The sequence below is a fragment of the Betta splendens genome, chromosome 2, assembly GCF_900634795.4.
Source record: "Betta splendens chromosome 2, fBetSpl5.4, whole genome shotgun sequence".
Lineage (NCBI taxonomy): Eukaryota > Metazoa > Chordata > Actinopteri > Anabantiformes > Osphronemidae > Betta > Betta splendens.
This window is the reverse complement of record NC_040882.2, coordinates 23,103,334-23,120,492: the sequence shown is the minus strand read 5'-3', so window position 1 is coordinate 23,120,492 and position 17,159 is coordinate 23,103,334. Positions and strand designations below refer to the sequence as shown.

General features: G+C 49.9%; 2 protein-coding genes across 9 annotated transcripts in view; both read left to right on the top strand.

Moving 5' to 3' along the window:
• Positions 1 to 1,891: 1,891 nt before the first annotated feature.
• agfg2 (ArfGAP with FG repeats 2) lies at positions 1,892 to 10,861 on the top strand. Of its 6 annotated transcripts, none has more exons than XM_029142881.3 (14): positions 1,892 to 2,236; positions 2,986 to 3,079; positions 4,232 to 4,347; positions 4,859 to 5,003; positions 5,311 to 5,431; positions 5,525 to 5,629; positions 6,282 to 6,314; positions 7,488 to 7,751; positions 8,631 to 8,703; positions 8,820 to 8,863; positions 9,018 to 9,110; positions 9,467 to 9,586; positions 9,666 to 9,736; positions 9,892 to 10,861. In XM_029142881.3, exons 1-14 carry the CDS (start codon positions 2,070 to 2,072, stop codon positions 9,937 to 9,939), a joined length of 1,494 nt encoding a protein of 497 aa, XP_028998714.1. In that variant the 5' UTR covers positions 1,892 to 2,069; the 3' UTR covers positions 9,940 to 10,861. The 6 variants fall into 6 exon arrangements, with proteins under 6 accessions (XP_028998714.1, XP_055370670.1, XP_028998715.1 ...); XM_055514695.1 differs by having other exon boundaries at positions 2,061 to 2,198; XM_029142882.3 differs by having other exon boundaries at positions 2,094 to 2,287.
• Positions 10,862 to 11,986: 1,125 nt separating this feature from the next.
• si:ch73-335l21.1 (insulin receptor substrate 1-B) overlaps positions 11,987 to 17,159 on the top strand; it is a 31,637-nt gene continuing 26,464 nt past the window's right edge. For all 3 annotated transcript variants that reach the window (XR_008696688.1, XM_029142876.3, XM_055514687.1), the window contains exon 1: positions 11,987 to 12,824. Coding sequence is in view for 2 of the 3 variants with exons in the window: in XM_029142876.3 (XP_028998709.1) it covers positions 12,476 to 12,824 (349 nt within the window). In the remaining variant the exon portion in view is untranslated. The remainder of the gene's footprint in view (positions 12,825 to 17,159) is intronic.

The following is a 17,159-nucleotide window of genomic DNA, read 5'->3' as shown; positions in this document are numbered from 1 at the left end:
TTCCTCCGCCTCACGGTGATGCCTTCACTGACCCCAACGCTGGCAAATATTTCCACTTCTTACTGCACCCAAACTGAAATCCAGGATATCTCGTCACAGACGTCACGGAAAGGGCGTAGTTGAATATTTTGTGTTGCTAAGTTGATTCATCAAAATAAATATCCCCCAGTGTTCCCTCGGGAAAATAACTGTAACTTGTATTTACAATGATGCTATTCTAAACCCGTGGGAAATAGTATTTAACGGACAAGTAAAACGGGTTCAAAGGGAAGAACCTACACAAGCGTCCAGGAACTCCAGGTGCAAACTCTAATTATATGATGGTGGGCTTAAAACCGGCGTCACAAATTATTTAGCATTTACTACATCACCAACTTCCCTTATCTTAAAATATTCCGTGCTTTTTTCAAAGCGCGCTAGAGCGTTGGAGTGCAGCGATGCGCCAAATAAGGGTGTGTGTGCGTGAATTGCGCACACGAGGATCGCGGCAGAGTGGGACCAACAGAACCGACATTGGTTCTTGGCAAACGAATAAAAACGGACCCCGTAAAACTTGGCTACTCGACAGGTTCCTATTTGTCTTTGAAAGGAGATCCCCTACGCGTCTGTCCAAGTGTGAAATGTGACACAAATTAATGTATCACATCCGGTAAGTTTTTGAAAGTAAAATCCTGAAGCTTAGAGACTCATTGCTGAACTTGAATGTTTGCTAAAAGCAGGTCGATGTTATCAGCATTAAATGCCCTATAACCATGCCCATTACCATCACTGAAATATTATTAAATGCCATAATAAAATTATTTTTCATTTTGGACCGGCTGGTCAGCTGGGGGTTAAGGTTTAGACATTCATGCCGGCTAAAGACCTTTGTCCATTGCTCTGTCCTTATTTGCGGTCAGTTCTCCACTGTCAGCTATCTTGAAGCATGACCCCCCACCCCCTCACTAAACATACGCGCTAGATTAAACTGTTCTAAAGACAGAACAAGTTTATTGTATGTGAATTAGCAATAACCTAAAACTCTATATTTACACATATGTGTTGTAAAAACAATATTTACCGCAAGTGTGAGGCCTTGTTGTTAGATAAATATTAATTCAGTGAGAGTTCAGGGACTCAGGTGATGGGTTCTGTACTGGGGACAGTGGGTTCTGTATGTTTTACCAGAGGCAGCGTCATGTTAATGAATAAGCTAACCCTAACCCAGGTTTCACACAAGGTTTGTCAACAATAGAGAATTTGTCTTTAAAGCCAATATGGACATCTAGTCAATATCACTGTTTATTATTATTTTGTTTTTGTGCAATATAATAGTTTACTGTATTATTTTATGAGCCATATTGTTTCTTGATATATTTTATTGTTTGTATTGTATTGTCTTGCCTACATCTATATGCTCCCCATGAATGTTATGAAAGGAGCCTATAAATATAACGTATTAGTGTAATTATTGCCTACTAATTCATGAGCAGTTAAAAAGAAACAAACCTTTGCTCTATGTGGCCTTTATGCCCTTTGGCACTAACTCTGCACCTCGCTTGTTTGTTTCTGAACTGAACTGACAAATGAGTAACTAACTGTAAATGGCCAGAAACACAGACATACAAATATTATAGACTAAGCAAATTCAGATGATAAATCAAGCAGCTGTTCCAATAAAGCACATCGATTGTTTCCCTGCTGCCTTCAAGTAATTTATCAACAGGTGAATCACAGAATACTAGTACTAAGACTGGAAAACACGCTGACCTACAAACACGTCTGATGAGATAACCCGTGATTATTTTGTTGTATTTTAAAGAAACAGGCATCAAAAATCACACTTGACGGCAGCGCCGCCCGTTGTTTGCTCTTATTGTGAAGGAACCGCGTGAGCTTCCGGTGTGCCCGCAGGTCTTTCCGTCGGACTTGACGCGCCTCTCTGTGTAGCCATGCACTGGGGTGAAGCCGCATATTACGCTCCTCCATAATGCGGGTGTGAAGTGCCCCTCGTAGTAAACGGAGGGGGATCCAGGAGGACAGCGGAGGGTTTACACCGAGCCTGCGCGTCCGGCACCGGCCAGAGCACCATGTCGAACCGCAAGCACCGGGACAACCAGGAGATCTGCGCCCGCAAGGTTCGGGAGCTGGCCCAGTCCGGAGTAAACAAACACTGCTTCGAGTGCAACCAGCCCGGGGTGACGTACACCGACATCACGGTGGGCAGCTTCGTCTGCACGTCGTGCTCCGGAATGCTGTGAGTGCTCGGCTTTGTCTACGGCGCGTTTAGCATCAGCCCCGACGCGCAGTGAGTACAAAGTACCAGGCCTGAGATTGCGCCGCGCACCGCCCAGATTCACGGCGTCTTGTGTTGGTGTCCAGCGGTGCGGTGCGGTGCGGTGCGGTGCGGTGCAACAGCCGGGCGTGTGCGCACACATTAATTTACGCAGTGTCTGTCTCTCTTCTCTCATGCGTGTCTTCCAACAGCTTCATAAGCGACAGACCGCTAGTTGGTCATTTTCCAGCTCTGAGTTACGTTTCATTTCGTCATGGTGCAGGTTTGACACTATCTCCCCTCCTCCTCCTCCTCCTCCATCTCTCTCTCTCTGGGCTACTCTCCATAGTGTGTGTGTGCGCGCGCGTGCGCGTGTGTGTGTGTGTCTGTATGTGAACTGTCACATTGTGCTCTGCATGTTAAGTCCTGTCCTCAGGAAGACGGTTTCAGCACTTCACTGAGCGCTATTGCGCAACCCTGCACATGCACAGCAACGTCCCACTTTGTCTCCCCAGCATGGAGGAAAAAACAACCCAAAACGGTTCGGTTATAAAAAACATGTGTTCATTCGTCACGGGTGTGCGTGCGTGTGGTAGCAGCCTTTTCACAACAAATCTGCCCCTAAGCTCCGTCACATGTCAGACATTTCCTGTCCCACCTGCTCTGTCCTCACGTCGTTTCTGCCTCGCTGGCGTTCAGATTCCTCTCTGCATCTCTCCTCTGTGTCCCAGGAGAGGCCTCAACCCTCCACATAGAGTCAAGTCCATCTCCATGACAACCTTCTCCCAACAGGAAGTGGAATTCCTTCAGAACCATGGCAACGAGGTGAGTGATGGCTCCCGGGTCCTCAGGTGGAGGCACCTGTATCGAACGGCGGCGCGTTCTGGTTGTGACATAAAATGTCCGTCGTGGCCTCTTGTTGACCCAGACTTTGTGGTCCAGGCTGCTTTTTTTTCTTTTTTGGGGAAAAATGCTGCTCCTCGACACAAACACTGCCAAGAAACAAAAGGACCAGCGCTGGCGGAGCGTCCCACCCAAACCACAGTCGGTTTCCTCTCTCTGGGTCTGGCTGCGCTTTGGTGCACGGGCCACTGGTTCCCAGCATTTTCCAACCAGAGCTCGTCCCAGCGAGTACAAGTCTGAGAGAGATAATATAAATGATCCAAAGCCCCAAATTGTTCCAACGCATCCATTAGCATAACTAATAGGCTTGTTTAGAGTAACTTGGTTGTTTTTATCATTTAAAGTTACTAAGTCAATAACTTTATCCATAAAACAAATAGCTAATAGATGACAGCATGTAGGTTTTTTTTGTTTTAGCACAAAAGAAAAATGTATTAAAACATTCATCACTTAAACATCAGCCTTTGCTTCACAAATGCCACTTATTCACACGTTGGTCTGGAGGCCGACTGCGCGTTTCCTGTGCGAGAGGATATAATCATATTACACAAAGCGAACGACAATGAGAAATGAAGCACACGACGCCCACCTCGGGAGCCGCCGGCGTGGGCAGCGCTCTGCCGAGCTTACATCACACGGATGAAGGGGGAGCGGGCTGTTTTTAAGGCTATCAGCACGAGTGCTGGCGATTTTTACCAGCCGTGATGTAAGTGTGCGCACGCACGCACGCGCGCGCGCGAGCCAAGTGTGGCGTGAGGAGAGGCCGGAGTGTGTAACGTCCAGCTCGCGCCGCCTCATTGCCCTCCGAAGAGACACCCAGCCCGTTATGATTCACAGCCTGTGCTGTTCGCTAAACTCTGGCACCGGCGATGAATCACCGACGTGAAAATCTGTTTGTGAGACTCTCTCTCGCCGCAGAAATGTGAAACAGAAGCGGCGTTTCTGGTGTGATTTGGTGCTCCAGCAATTAGACGGCGCCCCCCTCCAAAAAAAAAACACCCTTTGGTGCCGTATGAGTGGCTGAACCTGCGTGATGAGGTTTATGCAGTGTTTTGCTGCGATGTGTGTGTTCAGGTTGGAAGGAGGACTTGGCTGTGTGTGTTTGACCCAAAGACCGACGGCTGCGCCGACATGAAGGACTCCCAGAAATTCAAGGAGTTCCTCCAGGACAAATACGAGAAGAAAAAATGGTGGGACGTTTGTTTATTGGTAGTGTGGCTCATTCTTGCCTTTATGCCAAAATGACATTTTTCTGTTTGTTTTAACACCAGCTTGTTAGCATCATTGGCGTAGGAACATTAGGAAGTCAGAACTTCACGCGATGATGTATTGGTGATAAACAAAATCAATAACATTACTGTTAGCTTAGCTGCACTCTACGGCTAGTTAGCAGGTGTTAGCGTGCTAACACTAAAGATTAGCAAGCTAGCATTGCTATAGCTGCATTTCAGGGGAATTTGCAATCAGAGACTTATCTAATAATAACGATAATAACTACTACTTATTATTATTATTATTATTTCTTCTTCATAACAGTAACTAAATAATATTCAAACCAAACAGCAGATTCCGTTTATTCCAAAATTAGACCTCCACGTTTTGAAAGTGAGACACCCACTCAAAAATATAGCTCAAGAGTAATGTGTGGTGCGTTAAAGAGACCTATGACACAGACGTATGTTTTTCTTGCATCGTTTTCAGGCATTTTTCCAAAAGTAAGAACCGAAGGGATGTGGAGGGTCCTTGGAGCCCCGGCGTCCAGGCTATGCCTCCTTCCCACGGCCCCTTGGGGAGCCAGGCACCCTCGCACGGCCTCCCGTCCAACGGCAGAGCTGCGCGGCCCATGGTAACCAAGCTAATGTGACCTCATTGTACGTGGAATAGACTGAGTCTAAGGTGCAGAGGAGCGTAGGACGGGTGTAGTAGGAAACAAGGAAGTGAAAGGAGACAGGTTAGTTCAAAGAGATCAACAATAAAAGAGAACAGAAAGTGAAGAAATGAGAGAGGCCAGGTAGCCTCGACATCAAAGCAGCTACGGATGAATAATTGAGAGCGCATGAGAGAGGCTTGCTTTCTCAACCTTTGTGTCTCTCTTCCTATCTTTCTATCAACCATCTGCTTCCTTCTCCCTCTGCCCGTCTCCCGTCCTCTAGTCTCAGTCCCAGCTGCCGTCGTGGGACCGGGCTCCTGCGATCTCGCCAGCCGACATGCGCACGGACGTGTTCACCGCCCGCCCGTCGCGCTCCCAAAGCTTCAGAGACCCCCCTCTGAAAGGTGGAGGTTTGCTCTTGGTTGGAGGAGTGCATATTTTTAGACCAGGTTCATCTGGTTTCTTTACTCTATCGTCACTTTCTTTCCTGATTCCAGATCCCACCATGTGCGGCATCGAGAGGCAGCGTCCAGGCTCCATGTCGTCAGCGCTGGGAGCTCAGAGTCACGGCTCGTCTTTCCCTGCACTCCCTCGGCCTTCAGGTGCGTCCCGCCTGCCTGCCTCAATCTATCTGGGGGGTAAAACGACTTGTTATAGTCTGTATACAGTCACCATAGAACCACAACTGGCTCTTGGTAAAGGCAGCTAAGATGTCTCAGTAGCTTGGCGGTAGCACTGCAGAAACGCATCGACCCACACCTCCTTAGTTTTGATTTGTTTGTTGACAGTGACGGGAATAATGGCAGCCTTAACCTTGAAGAAGTTGCCTGTGTTTCTGTAAAGAGCGCTTGTTAGACGGTGCCTAAACCCCAGCAGTCTGTGTCCGATCCACATGAACGATGCTGTTGCTCCCTGATGTGAGCTAAGGAAGGAGCCGAATGGATTGTCCTGTAAAAACGAGCCTGTAGCTTTATGGTCTGGCAGTGTGTGGTGTCATAATGTGGTGCTGAGATCGTCAAATTCTCACTGGCGCGGCTGTTGACTCTTGGAAGGACAGAGTGAGAATTACTCAAGCTGCACAGTTAAATGGCATGTGGGTATGAAATGGGTGCGTGTCCGTCCTGGACTTTATGAATAGTCAACAGCAGAGACGTCAGGTTTGTATGATGGTGACACTTTGTCCTTTATTTCTATTTATCCCTCTTTTATGTCTCTCTCTCTGTCTGTCTTGTCTCATCCTCTTCGGCCTCGTAGCCAGTAGCTCGTTCAAAAACCACTTCACTTTAGGTAAGAAGCAGCTCTGGCCTCATTTGGGTGTGTGTTGAATGGCTGGGATCAATAAGCTCTTGCGCTTGCATACATTTTTAATCTCCGGGCCACGCTGCCGCCGGCCGCGCCTCACGCCGACGTGACTCGAGCTTTATCTCACAGCGGCCTGCCGCTCTGTGGGCCCGCGGCACCTGCTGCTGCGACAGGGGTCGATATTGCTCTTGATCGGTCAGGTTTTCCACTTCAGAGCCCAGATCTGAAGGCTCCGGGGGTCAGGGAAGGGGCACACACTGTTCCCTCAGAAGACGTTCACAGTCAGGCTATATTTAGGTCATGGCTGCTGCTGCTGCCCTCTGCCACAGAGGGACGCTGATATTTCGCGCCGCGTCGATGTCGAAGCACTTTGAAAACTATGTGGGACACAGCTGTAAGCTCACGATACACATTGACAAGTATTCATTCGAAGTAGTTCAGGTATGTCGGCGAAAACGAGCCATGTCTATTGAGTGAATGACCGTGTCCCAGAAACATCCAGAGGCACATTTACATCCTCCATAATCCGCAGCAGTAAATCCAGCCAGTGTGTGTGAGGAAAACCTGGTCCCCAATGCTAGCGCTGCATTAGCATGCTTCATGGCTTACGTTGTGGAAAGCTTGCTACCTGGAAAGGTGTGGTTGCAATTTGTCCTTCTTTGCTACATTGCAGGTTTTGCTTTTGTTTTCTGCTTTGCAAAACATGCGTGTTGGCTCCTGTTGATCATGTTGACTAAACATTAAGCTAATGCTGCCTTTGACGATCAGCCTCATAGCATGTATGTACATGTTAATGTAGCATGGGGTCATTTTTTTTGTTGAAGGCATGTTTATGGGGCATAACTTCTTTAAATATTAGTTTGTAATGATAACAACTGTTGCTTCCTAAGATCAGATTAGTGAGTTGGTTTGGATCGAGCATGATGAAGATCTTCCCTCATTTGTGTCTGACTTTTAAAAACAGCCACTAAACTCTTTGTGAGGTTCAGTGTCCTTGCTTGACCTTGGAAACGATAATCAACATTAATTTAACCTCTTCCCTAATATGATTTTTGTATAATAGAAGTTCCTGTAGATTGAAGTATTCATTCTTTTTTGTAGCTTTGTGACTTTTTGGGGGGTCCTCAATGTGTCTCAGTCCTGTCTTCTTGCTCTCAGGTCGCACAGTATCGGCCACAGGAGCCGCGGGTCCTTTCAGGGCTTTCCCCAAGTCTCTGAGTGTGGACTTTGGAGGCCTGAACCATCCTCAGACGCAGACGCTGCCTCAGTCTCTGTCCCAGCAGCAGCAGCAGCCGCCGCCGCCTGCGACCGGCGCCCCGGCCACGCAGCAGGTCAGCAGCTCCAAAGCCCAGGACAGGTACGCTGCTGTGTCGCAGCTGGACAGCGTCTTCTCTGAAACGCCCTCAACCACTGGTGGAAAAAGTACGTCTGGTGTGGATGGGGAGTGTCTGACATGTTGATTCTGTTATTTGTGTGAGAGTCGATTTGCAGAGGCAGAAGTGGAACTAAAACCAACTTTACTCACGTATTTAGGAAGCAGTTTAAGGTTTTACGCTACTCTATATTATTAGCTTTGTTTGTGAGGACGTTATTCGAAAACCCATTTGTGGCGTTTGCTCATAACATGAGGACTAATGAAATACTTGTGGGATAATCGTCTCATAATCTCTCAGGATTTACAGGAACGTGTAAAACCGGCCTTCGGTCCCCAACAAGGTTTACTAGTATTTATTGTCTAACATCATGAGTGGGTTTTGTTCTTCTAGAGGCTTTTATTCTGCTCCATTTTATTGTCTATTGTGTCAAGCAGAGGCAGCTCATTTGCTCCACATTGTCGCGGCCAGATCAGAGAGGTTGCGTAACATCCTTACTCCAAATGCCAAAGCTTTCAGCAGCTGAATTATGCTCGTGGTGTTTACTCCAGATCATGCAGTCGTACTGAAAGAACCTACTTGTCGTCGTTGTGTTTTTTCTTAGTTAGGTCTGTGATTTTAATGCATAGGTCTCACGTGAGAAGCCCTGAGCTTCTAAAAGGAGCTTTGTTGTTTCCCCACCTTCATCTGGCAGAGCTAGAAGGTTATTGATTTTCTGCCCCGGCTCGCTTTGGTTCACATCAAGCTGAGCACTGAGACCATATTTTATTCAGGTCATTTGTAACGTGTTTTTGTCTGATGACTTCAGATGAACTCGGTGAACTGTGTGTTTATGTACCAGCATCTCAGCTAATAGCACTGGACCTGTTAACATAGCGGTTCCCATAACGTTGAGGTCATGTTGTCCGTGTGAAACTCTCGTTTGCAGCGCCCCCTGGTGGACCTCCACAGTACAGCACCATCTTCGGCAACAGGCTCTCGTCCAGCTCCACGCCTGCCAGGTGGGGAAAAGAAATCCAATCCTGTCAAACCGACTTGTTCAGTGACACATTTCTAGATTTGCTGTGTGCCGAGCCCCTTGAAAGGTCACATTGTGATTGGTTCTGTTTCTCTCCAGCTCCCCCGGTGTCGACACAGTCTCCAGCTCCCAGACCTTTGCAAGTAGGTGCCAGGCACGACCCGTTTGGGCTCCTCCTGCTGAGCCTTATTTACGTTCAGCTCCTTTAAGCGGCGCTGCTTTGAATAGTCAGGAATTCAACCCGCTAACCCACACTGAGAATTATCTCCCCGTCTCTTGTCACCCTGTGTGTCTCAGATTTCCCAAACCCATTCAGCTCCGGCTCCGGCGCCGCTTCCCAGCAGCCCCTTGCCCTCTCCCCCAGTAACCCCTTCAGCAATGCCTCAGGAGGTGAGACTCATGTTCTGCTGCTGTCTTCTGGAGTTGGGGCCTGGGCATTTCTACCACTAGGATTTGTCACCTTTGTTTTCCCAACACTTAAACACTTGGGATCTGAGTGCCTTTTAATTATGCAAATATTTTTCCCATTGTTCAATTTAAGAGGTTTGTCCTGTCTTGCTAAAATAAGGCTGCATTTCATATACAAGCATCAGTGATCTGTCCACTGACACTGGTTTTTACAGTTTTAGTAGTTTTTAAGTAGTACACTACATTTTAAAGTCCTTCTTCCTTTAGATACTGGATGTGTGAGCTCTGTCCTCAGCTCTTAATACGATCCTGTGCTTTGATTGGCGCCTCTCCTCCAGGTGACTCCAGCCCGTTCGTCACTTCGCCCACCTGTGTTTTTCCCCCGACCGCCTCCTTCCCCGCCGCCACCACTCACAACGCGTTTCCTCACGAGTCAGCCAGCAACCAAGAAGCCAATGGTGGGTAGTTGTGCTCTTGTCTTGTTCTGGTTTCTTGTTTGACTACAGACTTCATGCTTTCCCCATCATGCTGTTGCAGGTTTCGCCTCCTTCCCTGCTTCTGAATCTCAGCCTAAAGTCCCTCGGTCGATGTCGGTGAACCCGTTTACTGTGAGTACCCTCTTCACAGCCTTCCAAGCAAGTGGCACCGAGTGCACTTCAGAGGGATAATTGGTATTTTTGTCAAGTTCTCTTTCTCTATGGGCTATGTGAAGTGTGGTAAGCCTCTCCATGCTCCTTCTCACTGCCACTCTCTTGTCTTCCAGGGGAATGTTTACCCCAGTCGAGGAACATCAAGAAACCCTTTCATCTGATCCGTCCCACCAGCACCACCCACTCTCCTTCCTTCACCCAGCCACGCGTCTCTGGGACCTGAGGGAGAAGTGAACTTGAGTTGCTGCCATTTCAAAGCCTCTAGAGTGTTTTCCCCCCTCGGAGGGAGACCCCTGTCCCTCCCTCGGCACCCTCCCCTCTCTGTGTTTACGTGTTTTCGGAGGAAACGAGGTGTGAATGTAATTACGGAAAACGTGTATGTTTGAGAGTGTTGGCCTGCTGTGTTTGTATCATGTGACATGTCAAAAGGTGTTCGTGTGCCAGTAGACGCCACCTCAGGGCTCTGTGGGAGTCACGAGTAATTGACGCCTCTATGATTTTTGCAGACACGCACAGTATATATTACACACACATACACACACATGTCGCTGCTGCTGCTACTTTGCTTTCATCTCCTGCATAAAAGTGCAAAAAAATACCAGCCCGTCAGTAAATGCGTCCGCGTTTCCTTATGCTTTAAAACATTCACATCCTTCAGTTGTCCAAAGAAACGGCCCGTGGAGTCGCAGACCCCGCGTCACGTCTGCCTACAGACGGTTGTAGCCGCCTGAACGGCCTCCTGGCGCGTGCGCGTCGGGGGGAACAGCGAGGCGGCGTCTCTGCAGGGAGCGTGTGCAACGTGTTCGTGCTCTGTTTTCATGTTGTCCACTCAGGCTGCATGCGCTTCGAGGGCTAAAAGGAGATGCTACTGAATGTAAAAGCAATTTCACAATTACTCACAAAGGTGTGTATCAAAACTTCATCGCTTCATGTCCGGACCAAAATGTTTTCTCGTTCGGTTTGTTTTTTTGGTTGACATGAGGCAGATTTTCTTTTCTCATATTTTGCCAAAAAAAGATTTGTGTAAAAATGTCTTTGTAATGACAAGTATTCATGTTCATAAACTTGGTTTGTTGCTTCGTAGCTCAGCCGCCTTGGTGTTTATTTAACTCCTATACAATAACGTAAGACTGTGATGAAGCAGCTTGTTTTAGACGCTGTAATGACGTCATCCAGCAGCAGGGGGCGCCTCGTGTCCACCTTTCTCTGACCTCGTGCTGCAAGGTTACTCCTGGATGCATATTGCATAACAACATACATACTGCATAAGCGTTGAGTGCAAAGATAGAAACCCTTTAGAGCTATCAGGATGACTATTATTGGTACCATAAAAGATTCAGTGTGATTTTCAGTCAAAACCGTGCACCTGTAATATTTTGCATGATACATTTTGATCCATGCAATCACCTTTTTGCAGCAGAGAAATGAAGGCTCTACTGCTCAGACAGTGAGTCTAGACAGAAATAATACGTCTGTAAATACTCCTTTTATCCAAGTACATCAGATTAATCTGCTGTTTATCACTAGTGCCCCAGTATCACCGTGTTTCCCTTTGGGTTCACTGTGACCTTTGATGTTTTGTGCAGCATCTTGCAGTTTTAATTAAATATTTAGCGACATAACAGTGACACGTCAGTCTGTGCTCGCTTTCCTCTGTTAATACAGTCACAGTTTTTTGCAGGACAGAAGGGGATTTTAACAAAAATAGAACAGGATGGACTCTGAAGCGCCAGCACACTGGGAATGCTGATGCCTTCACATGCTGTGGGAACTCTGACTGTTGAGTGGGTGAACGCCAGATAAAGACTAAGTCACAAAAATATAAAGCAAAAAGGAGAATAAAACTTAACATCACACATTACATTACTAGAACACAAACCTGTTTTGGTTTAAAAAAAGAGAATGCTGCTGTTTGTCATCCAGTAATAAGTTTTCACAGCTAGCCTAGTTTTCAGCTTCAGACTGTTTTGTCTCTTCGACTTCAATCTAGACATGCCATTAAGTCATAGTTTGTTTTGGGAAATTTCCTAACATTGTAGCTGCTTATGTAAAATAAATCAATGCACACTAAATTAAAGTATTTTTTAACATGTGTACACTTAGGACATTCGTGTTTTATGACTAGAGTTCCTTGTCTTTATTTGGGATATAAACGTGGAAACGTGAATTGGGCGCTCAAAAGTCTCAAGGTCCGTGAACGCACCACGTCCCGGAGTACTAGTACGGCGGTGAGTGACAGTCCAGCTCCACGGTAGCTGCTCTCCACTCCACGCACACACGCGCAGAGCCGCGCAGGGCAGAGCCGCGGGACCGTCGGGCGGACGGAGAGGCGCACAGCGTGCAGCAGCGTGGCCCGCGCACCGGACCGGATTCAAGCGCGCAGACGGCGGCGGTAGTAGTAGCAGCGGGGAACAGGGGGAGCTCCGCGCCGCGCTGCCACGCATGTGCTCGCGTCGGAAACTTGCGCCGGCGACAAACACGCAGAAGAAAACGCGAGCTGATCAATAAACCCCGGCGCGGCTGTGACCCGAGACCCGCAGCGGCGGGGGCGCACGCCGACCCCTGCCTCCCGTCCCACATGCCCGCGTCGATGCGGGGGAGAGGGAGGGGACTGGACGCGGGGCACGCGTGAATCGGCTCGCCGGACTTAGGTGCGACTGCGGGACCCCGAAGAAGTTGCGTTCGCCGCTCGGGGTCATGGAGAGCCACGCGGGCGAGCCGCACTGCTGCGAGGACGTGCGCAAGAGCGGATACCTCCGCAAGCACAAGTCCATGCACCGGCGCTACTTCGTGCTCCGCGCCGCCTCGGAGCGCGGCCCGGCCCGCCTGGAGTACTACGAGAGCGAGAAGAAATTCCGCGGCAAGGCCCCCGCGCCGAAGAAAGCGGTGGCGCTCGAGACGTGCTTCAACATCAACAAGCGGGCCGACGCCAAGAACAAGCACATGATCGTGCTCTACACCCGCGCCGAGAGCTTCGCCGTCGCCGTGGAGAACGAGGCGGACCAGGAGGAGTGGTACCAGGCCATGGTGGAGCTGCAGTGCAAAAGTAAGCAAAAGTCCGGCGCACGCACGCACGTGCATGCGCGCGCGCGCGCACGCACGCAGCAGGCGCTGAACGGGGGTTTTTGCGTGAGCAGGGGAAACGTGGCAGTGGCTGCACGAGGAGCGCGCGGCGGCGCGGAGCGGGACGTGGGCACGGGCGACGCGGGGAGTTAGTTTACGGAGGGAGTGCGTGGATGTGTGCGGCTCTGAAGCAGGTTCGTGTTGTTGACGAAGCGCAGTGCGCGTGCGGACGCGCGCCTCGAAGCTGCAGCTCCGTCTCCGGCTGGTGGTTGTTCCCGGTCCTGAACCACACGCCGGAGGTTCTTCTCTTCTCCGAGTGAACCGCTGTTTGCTCGCTTGTTACTGTCTGCAGTATTACACCACGCTGACCCAAAAGGAGCGGAACCGGGCTCGTTATTCATTCATTAAACGCTGCTAGAACCAAAAGCAACAAGCAACTGTGCTGCGTCCAGTTCCTCAAAACAAGACCAGAAACACCCGTGTGTGCTTTTCTCAGACGGTGTCTATCAGACTGAGTGTAAACACAGCTGTCAGAGCAGCAGTGGCCAGCACCGCAACTTCACATCACCTGTCCCCCCTCCTCCCCCTCCTCCCCCACTGGTCCAGACAGGCCACAGGGGACACATGACACAATCCTGAGACTGGAGTTCAAGGTGCCTCTCATAGGATCAGCTGCGGCGTTACATAAAGCGTCCGACTGGCGACGGTGAAGTGACAACGCCACCAGGTGCATGATGGGAACGTGCTCGAAGCCGTAGTGTTTGTGTGCGCGAGCCCAGTGTCTCCCAGTATTTAGCGGGTGTGTGTCAGGAGGGGAGGGAACGCATGTGGGCTGCAGCTCAGCAGGTGAGTGCGTTCAGGGCTCCTGGGAAACCAGAGCGCCGAGCGGCTGCGTCCCTCGTGGACGGTGACAGAGAGCTGCTGCTGGCCTGTGTTTTTTTATTTTATTTTTTTTTTAAAGTCTGTGATGCAGCTCATACTCAGAAGAAAAGCGATCTTGTACGAGGAGGCTACGGTGAGAGCGGGGGAGTTGTGGGGTCGAGGCCACTTGCTGTTCAGACCTGCATGTGTGAAAATAGCTCACGCGCACAAACACGCACGCACGCACACACACACACACGTTGGAGGCTGTCAGGATTCCTGCCTGTAATGACCCTCCTCTGGTATGTGCAGCTCACACACAGTTCCTGGGTTTGGTGTCGGTGTCTGTATGTTCATCCACCACACGCCCGCGGGCCTTTTCCCGCCTCCCCCACTCCCGGCGCCGTTGCTCCGGGTTCTGGAGCAGAGACAGAGTAACGCACCGGGACGCAGCTGATCCAATCAGCGCTGCCTCAAGTCCATGAGAGCTTGGGAGGAATCCTGGTTGACGTCGGCTCGCGGTGCTGCAGCCGGCGCCGAGACGTCAGCGGTGCGGCCCGGGAGCCAGAACACGGTGATCGGATCAGCGCAGACCAGCCCAGGTTCACAGCGCGCTGGGGCATACAGTATCAGGCTGGAGGGCGGCTGTTTCCTCCGCTATTAAGAGTCAGTCGAGTGTGTAAAGGCTTAACCTCCGTGAGTCGAGGGGGAGGTGCGGCCCACAATAGTCGTTTGCCAGGAGAACTCCCACAGCCCGGGCACCACCTCGGGAATTGTTTCTGACCTGGATATAACAATACAGCAGTTAAGTTAAACTTTGGAGCCGGTGGAGCTAAACAACAGAGAGGGAGACGCCATCGACAAGCTGCATCAACACTGATTTGACGCCACAGAGTAGAATTATTTAAACAAAAAAACAGGCTTCTGCTCAGTTTCGCCTCCGCAAACGCAGTGAAACTGATCTTTGAGAAGCTGAACTTCACACGTTGCACCGAGTCGGTCTCGTCTCCACGCGAACACAGCAGAACGCGTATCAGCTGCTACGTGTTGAGCGGAGCCACGTTTAATTATCTTAGCCCGGCTAATGCACTTGTGGGCTGATTTTAGGCTTCTAAGTCTTTGGATTTTGAAAATCTTGCCTTCTTACGTCACGGCTGCCGCAGATGAGGCCGCTCGCTCCCATTCTGACCCGCTGCAGCAGGTCGGGCTCCGTTAAACCGGATGAGAGCGACCGCTACAGTGGTGCATGTTGTGGGAGGGAGGATGCTCCTCATCTGCACCGCGTCGCCTGTTTTGGCTAAAACAAAGAAGGGACGAGATTAAAGCGAGCGAAGAAAAAGAAATCAATCTAGTCCACTTTTGAACCCAGATACTTCTGGGCTGGATGTGTTCACTGTGTGACATCCTAACTAACAGCTGCATTCATTTTTATTATATAGATTATTATATATCATTTTGCAGCGTGTGCTTCAGTTCAAAGCTCCTAAATGCTACATTTAACGTCTCGTTCCGCATGTGATGGTCTCTCATGCTAATTCAGTGCGAGCGCTGTCAATGTGTTTTCTGTTAGCTCCGTGGACTGCTCCCATGTTAAATGTGGCACTTTAACGACCATAGCGAGAACCTGTCGAGAGCTGCTGCCAGATCGGACTTCACCGTGCGATCCGGTGTTTGTTTGGCTGCTCTCTGGCCGGTGACGACCGGATCCGACCGGCGGCCGCGCGATTAGACATTAAGCCGCGCTTAAGCGCTGTTCGTCTCCCTAATTAGGCAGTAATTAGTGTCTGGTGGGTCAGCGGCTGGCGGCACAGTCGGGCCTGTTTGTGATGAAGTCATTGGAGGAGAGGCAGACTTGGATGCTGTCGGGACACAATGTTTATGTAAACGGTTGAACACGTCCACCTTTCTTGTTTGGAGATGGTTGTGTAGACTGTCCGCGCGGCCACAGGACGTTCCCTCCACACGAACAGGCCGTGCACATTAACACGGCTCTGGCTCGTTGCATCACGGCTACAGTAAAACATGGAGGGCACGGAGTCAGAAGGGGGGGGGGTGCCCTCGGATCCGTCTCCGTGTGTGCCTGCGTCTGTGCGTGTGGGTCGGCTCGTGGCGGAAGCAGCTCGTCAATTAAGTGCCGAGATATGATCGACAGCAAAGAAAAGCCGGAGGCAACGCCATCCATTTAGTCGATGAGTGCACATATGTTGACCGTCATGGACCTGCGGGGCTTTAAATGCATGGCGGCCTTTTATAGTGGGCTGCATTGATCGCTGTTGGTTGATACTTGCCCATTACTACCGTTAGTGCAGGTCAGGAGGTTCATCAGCAGCAGGGATTTAGCAGCTTTACAGCGAATGTAAGTGAAACTATTGAAAAGCCTTTGTTAACCTCATGAACCATGTCAGTCGTCACAGAATGGTGTCAGACATGAAGCAAAGTCCCCGGAAGAGATCACGAAACGCTTCGCTCTGCTGCAAGGAGTGAAATGAAACCCAGGAGTGAGAGAAGAATAAAATATTTAGTCCTCAACATCTCGGCTCAAAGGAATGTGCACTGTGGGAGCGCTTCTCGTTTCCTTCAGCGTTTACAGCCATTTACATTTAATGAAGCTAGTAAATGAAAATGTGTCTAATAGGAGAAACTGTACTTGAATCGTGCCCATGGCCTTAAACTAATGTGCACAGATTTCACGGTTCCTTCAAACGTGCGCTTTGGAGAACCGTGTTTTGTAAATCAGGACTCTTTGTAACAGGGAGGGCGGCTGTTGTTTCTTTTGTGACTTTCTGAGACACAGTGTTTACAACCCGCAGAAACCAAGATGGCCGCCAGGTTGAGGAGGGCGTCTTCGGCTCACGTCCCGCTTAGGTTCCTCTGTGCGTGTCTGGTCTGGGGACAGCGAACCCTTGGATGGGTCACCAATAATTTCATTTCATGCGCCTTTGTGCGTACTGTGGGCTAACACAAACCACATGTGTAGGGGAAGCGTTGTGTGTCCCTGAGTGTGGGCCCCGATAGGGGGATCGCAGATGGTAGAAGAGAACGCGGTGATAGGAAGTGGAGGAGCTGAAAAGGAGGAAAATGGGTACACATGTCAGCCAGAGATTACACAAACAGTTTTCGCTGCTGGGTGGCTCGCTCTCCCCCCCCCCCAATACATGTGAGGACAAAATGTACACAGCTGTCTCCTATCTATCCACGCCGCCAAAGCGGTGTAGGGGGGGCGGTGGTGAAAAGGCACAGTAGCTGAGATAGGGGAAAGAAAATGGGGCTCGGCCTTTAGAAGTTGCTGTGCAGCGCTGTGCGGTGCGACGGCGAGCCGGGGCAATGAGGTCACACACTTGAAACAGAACCCAGGGAGAGCTGCCGGTTCAATGCCAGAGTAGTTTTCCATGATTTACATGCCGCATTAGCTAATGGCTTTTAACGGGGCCCTTCTAGAAATGTGGGCTGTGGCAAC

What these genes read in the sequence shown, in the direction of transcription:
- agfg2 (XM_029142879.3), top strand. Translation starts at nt 2,738, where the DNA reads ATGCACAGCAACGTCCCACTTTGTCTCCCCAGCATGGAGGAAAAAACA. An exon ending in AAATACGAGAAGAAAAAATG is followed by an intron (nt 4,348 to 4,858) that starts GTGGGACGTTTG and finishes CATCGTTTTCAG; the next exon opens with GCATTTTTCCAAAAGTAAGA. An exon ending in CAAAAACCACTTCACTTTAG is followed by an intron (nt 6,315 to 7,487) that starts GTAAGAAGCAGC and finishes TCTTGCTCTCAG; the next exon opens with GTCGCACAGTATCGGCCACA.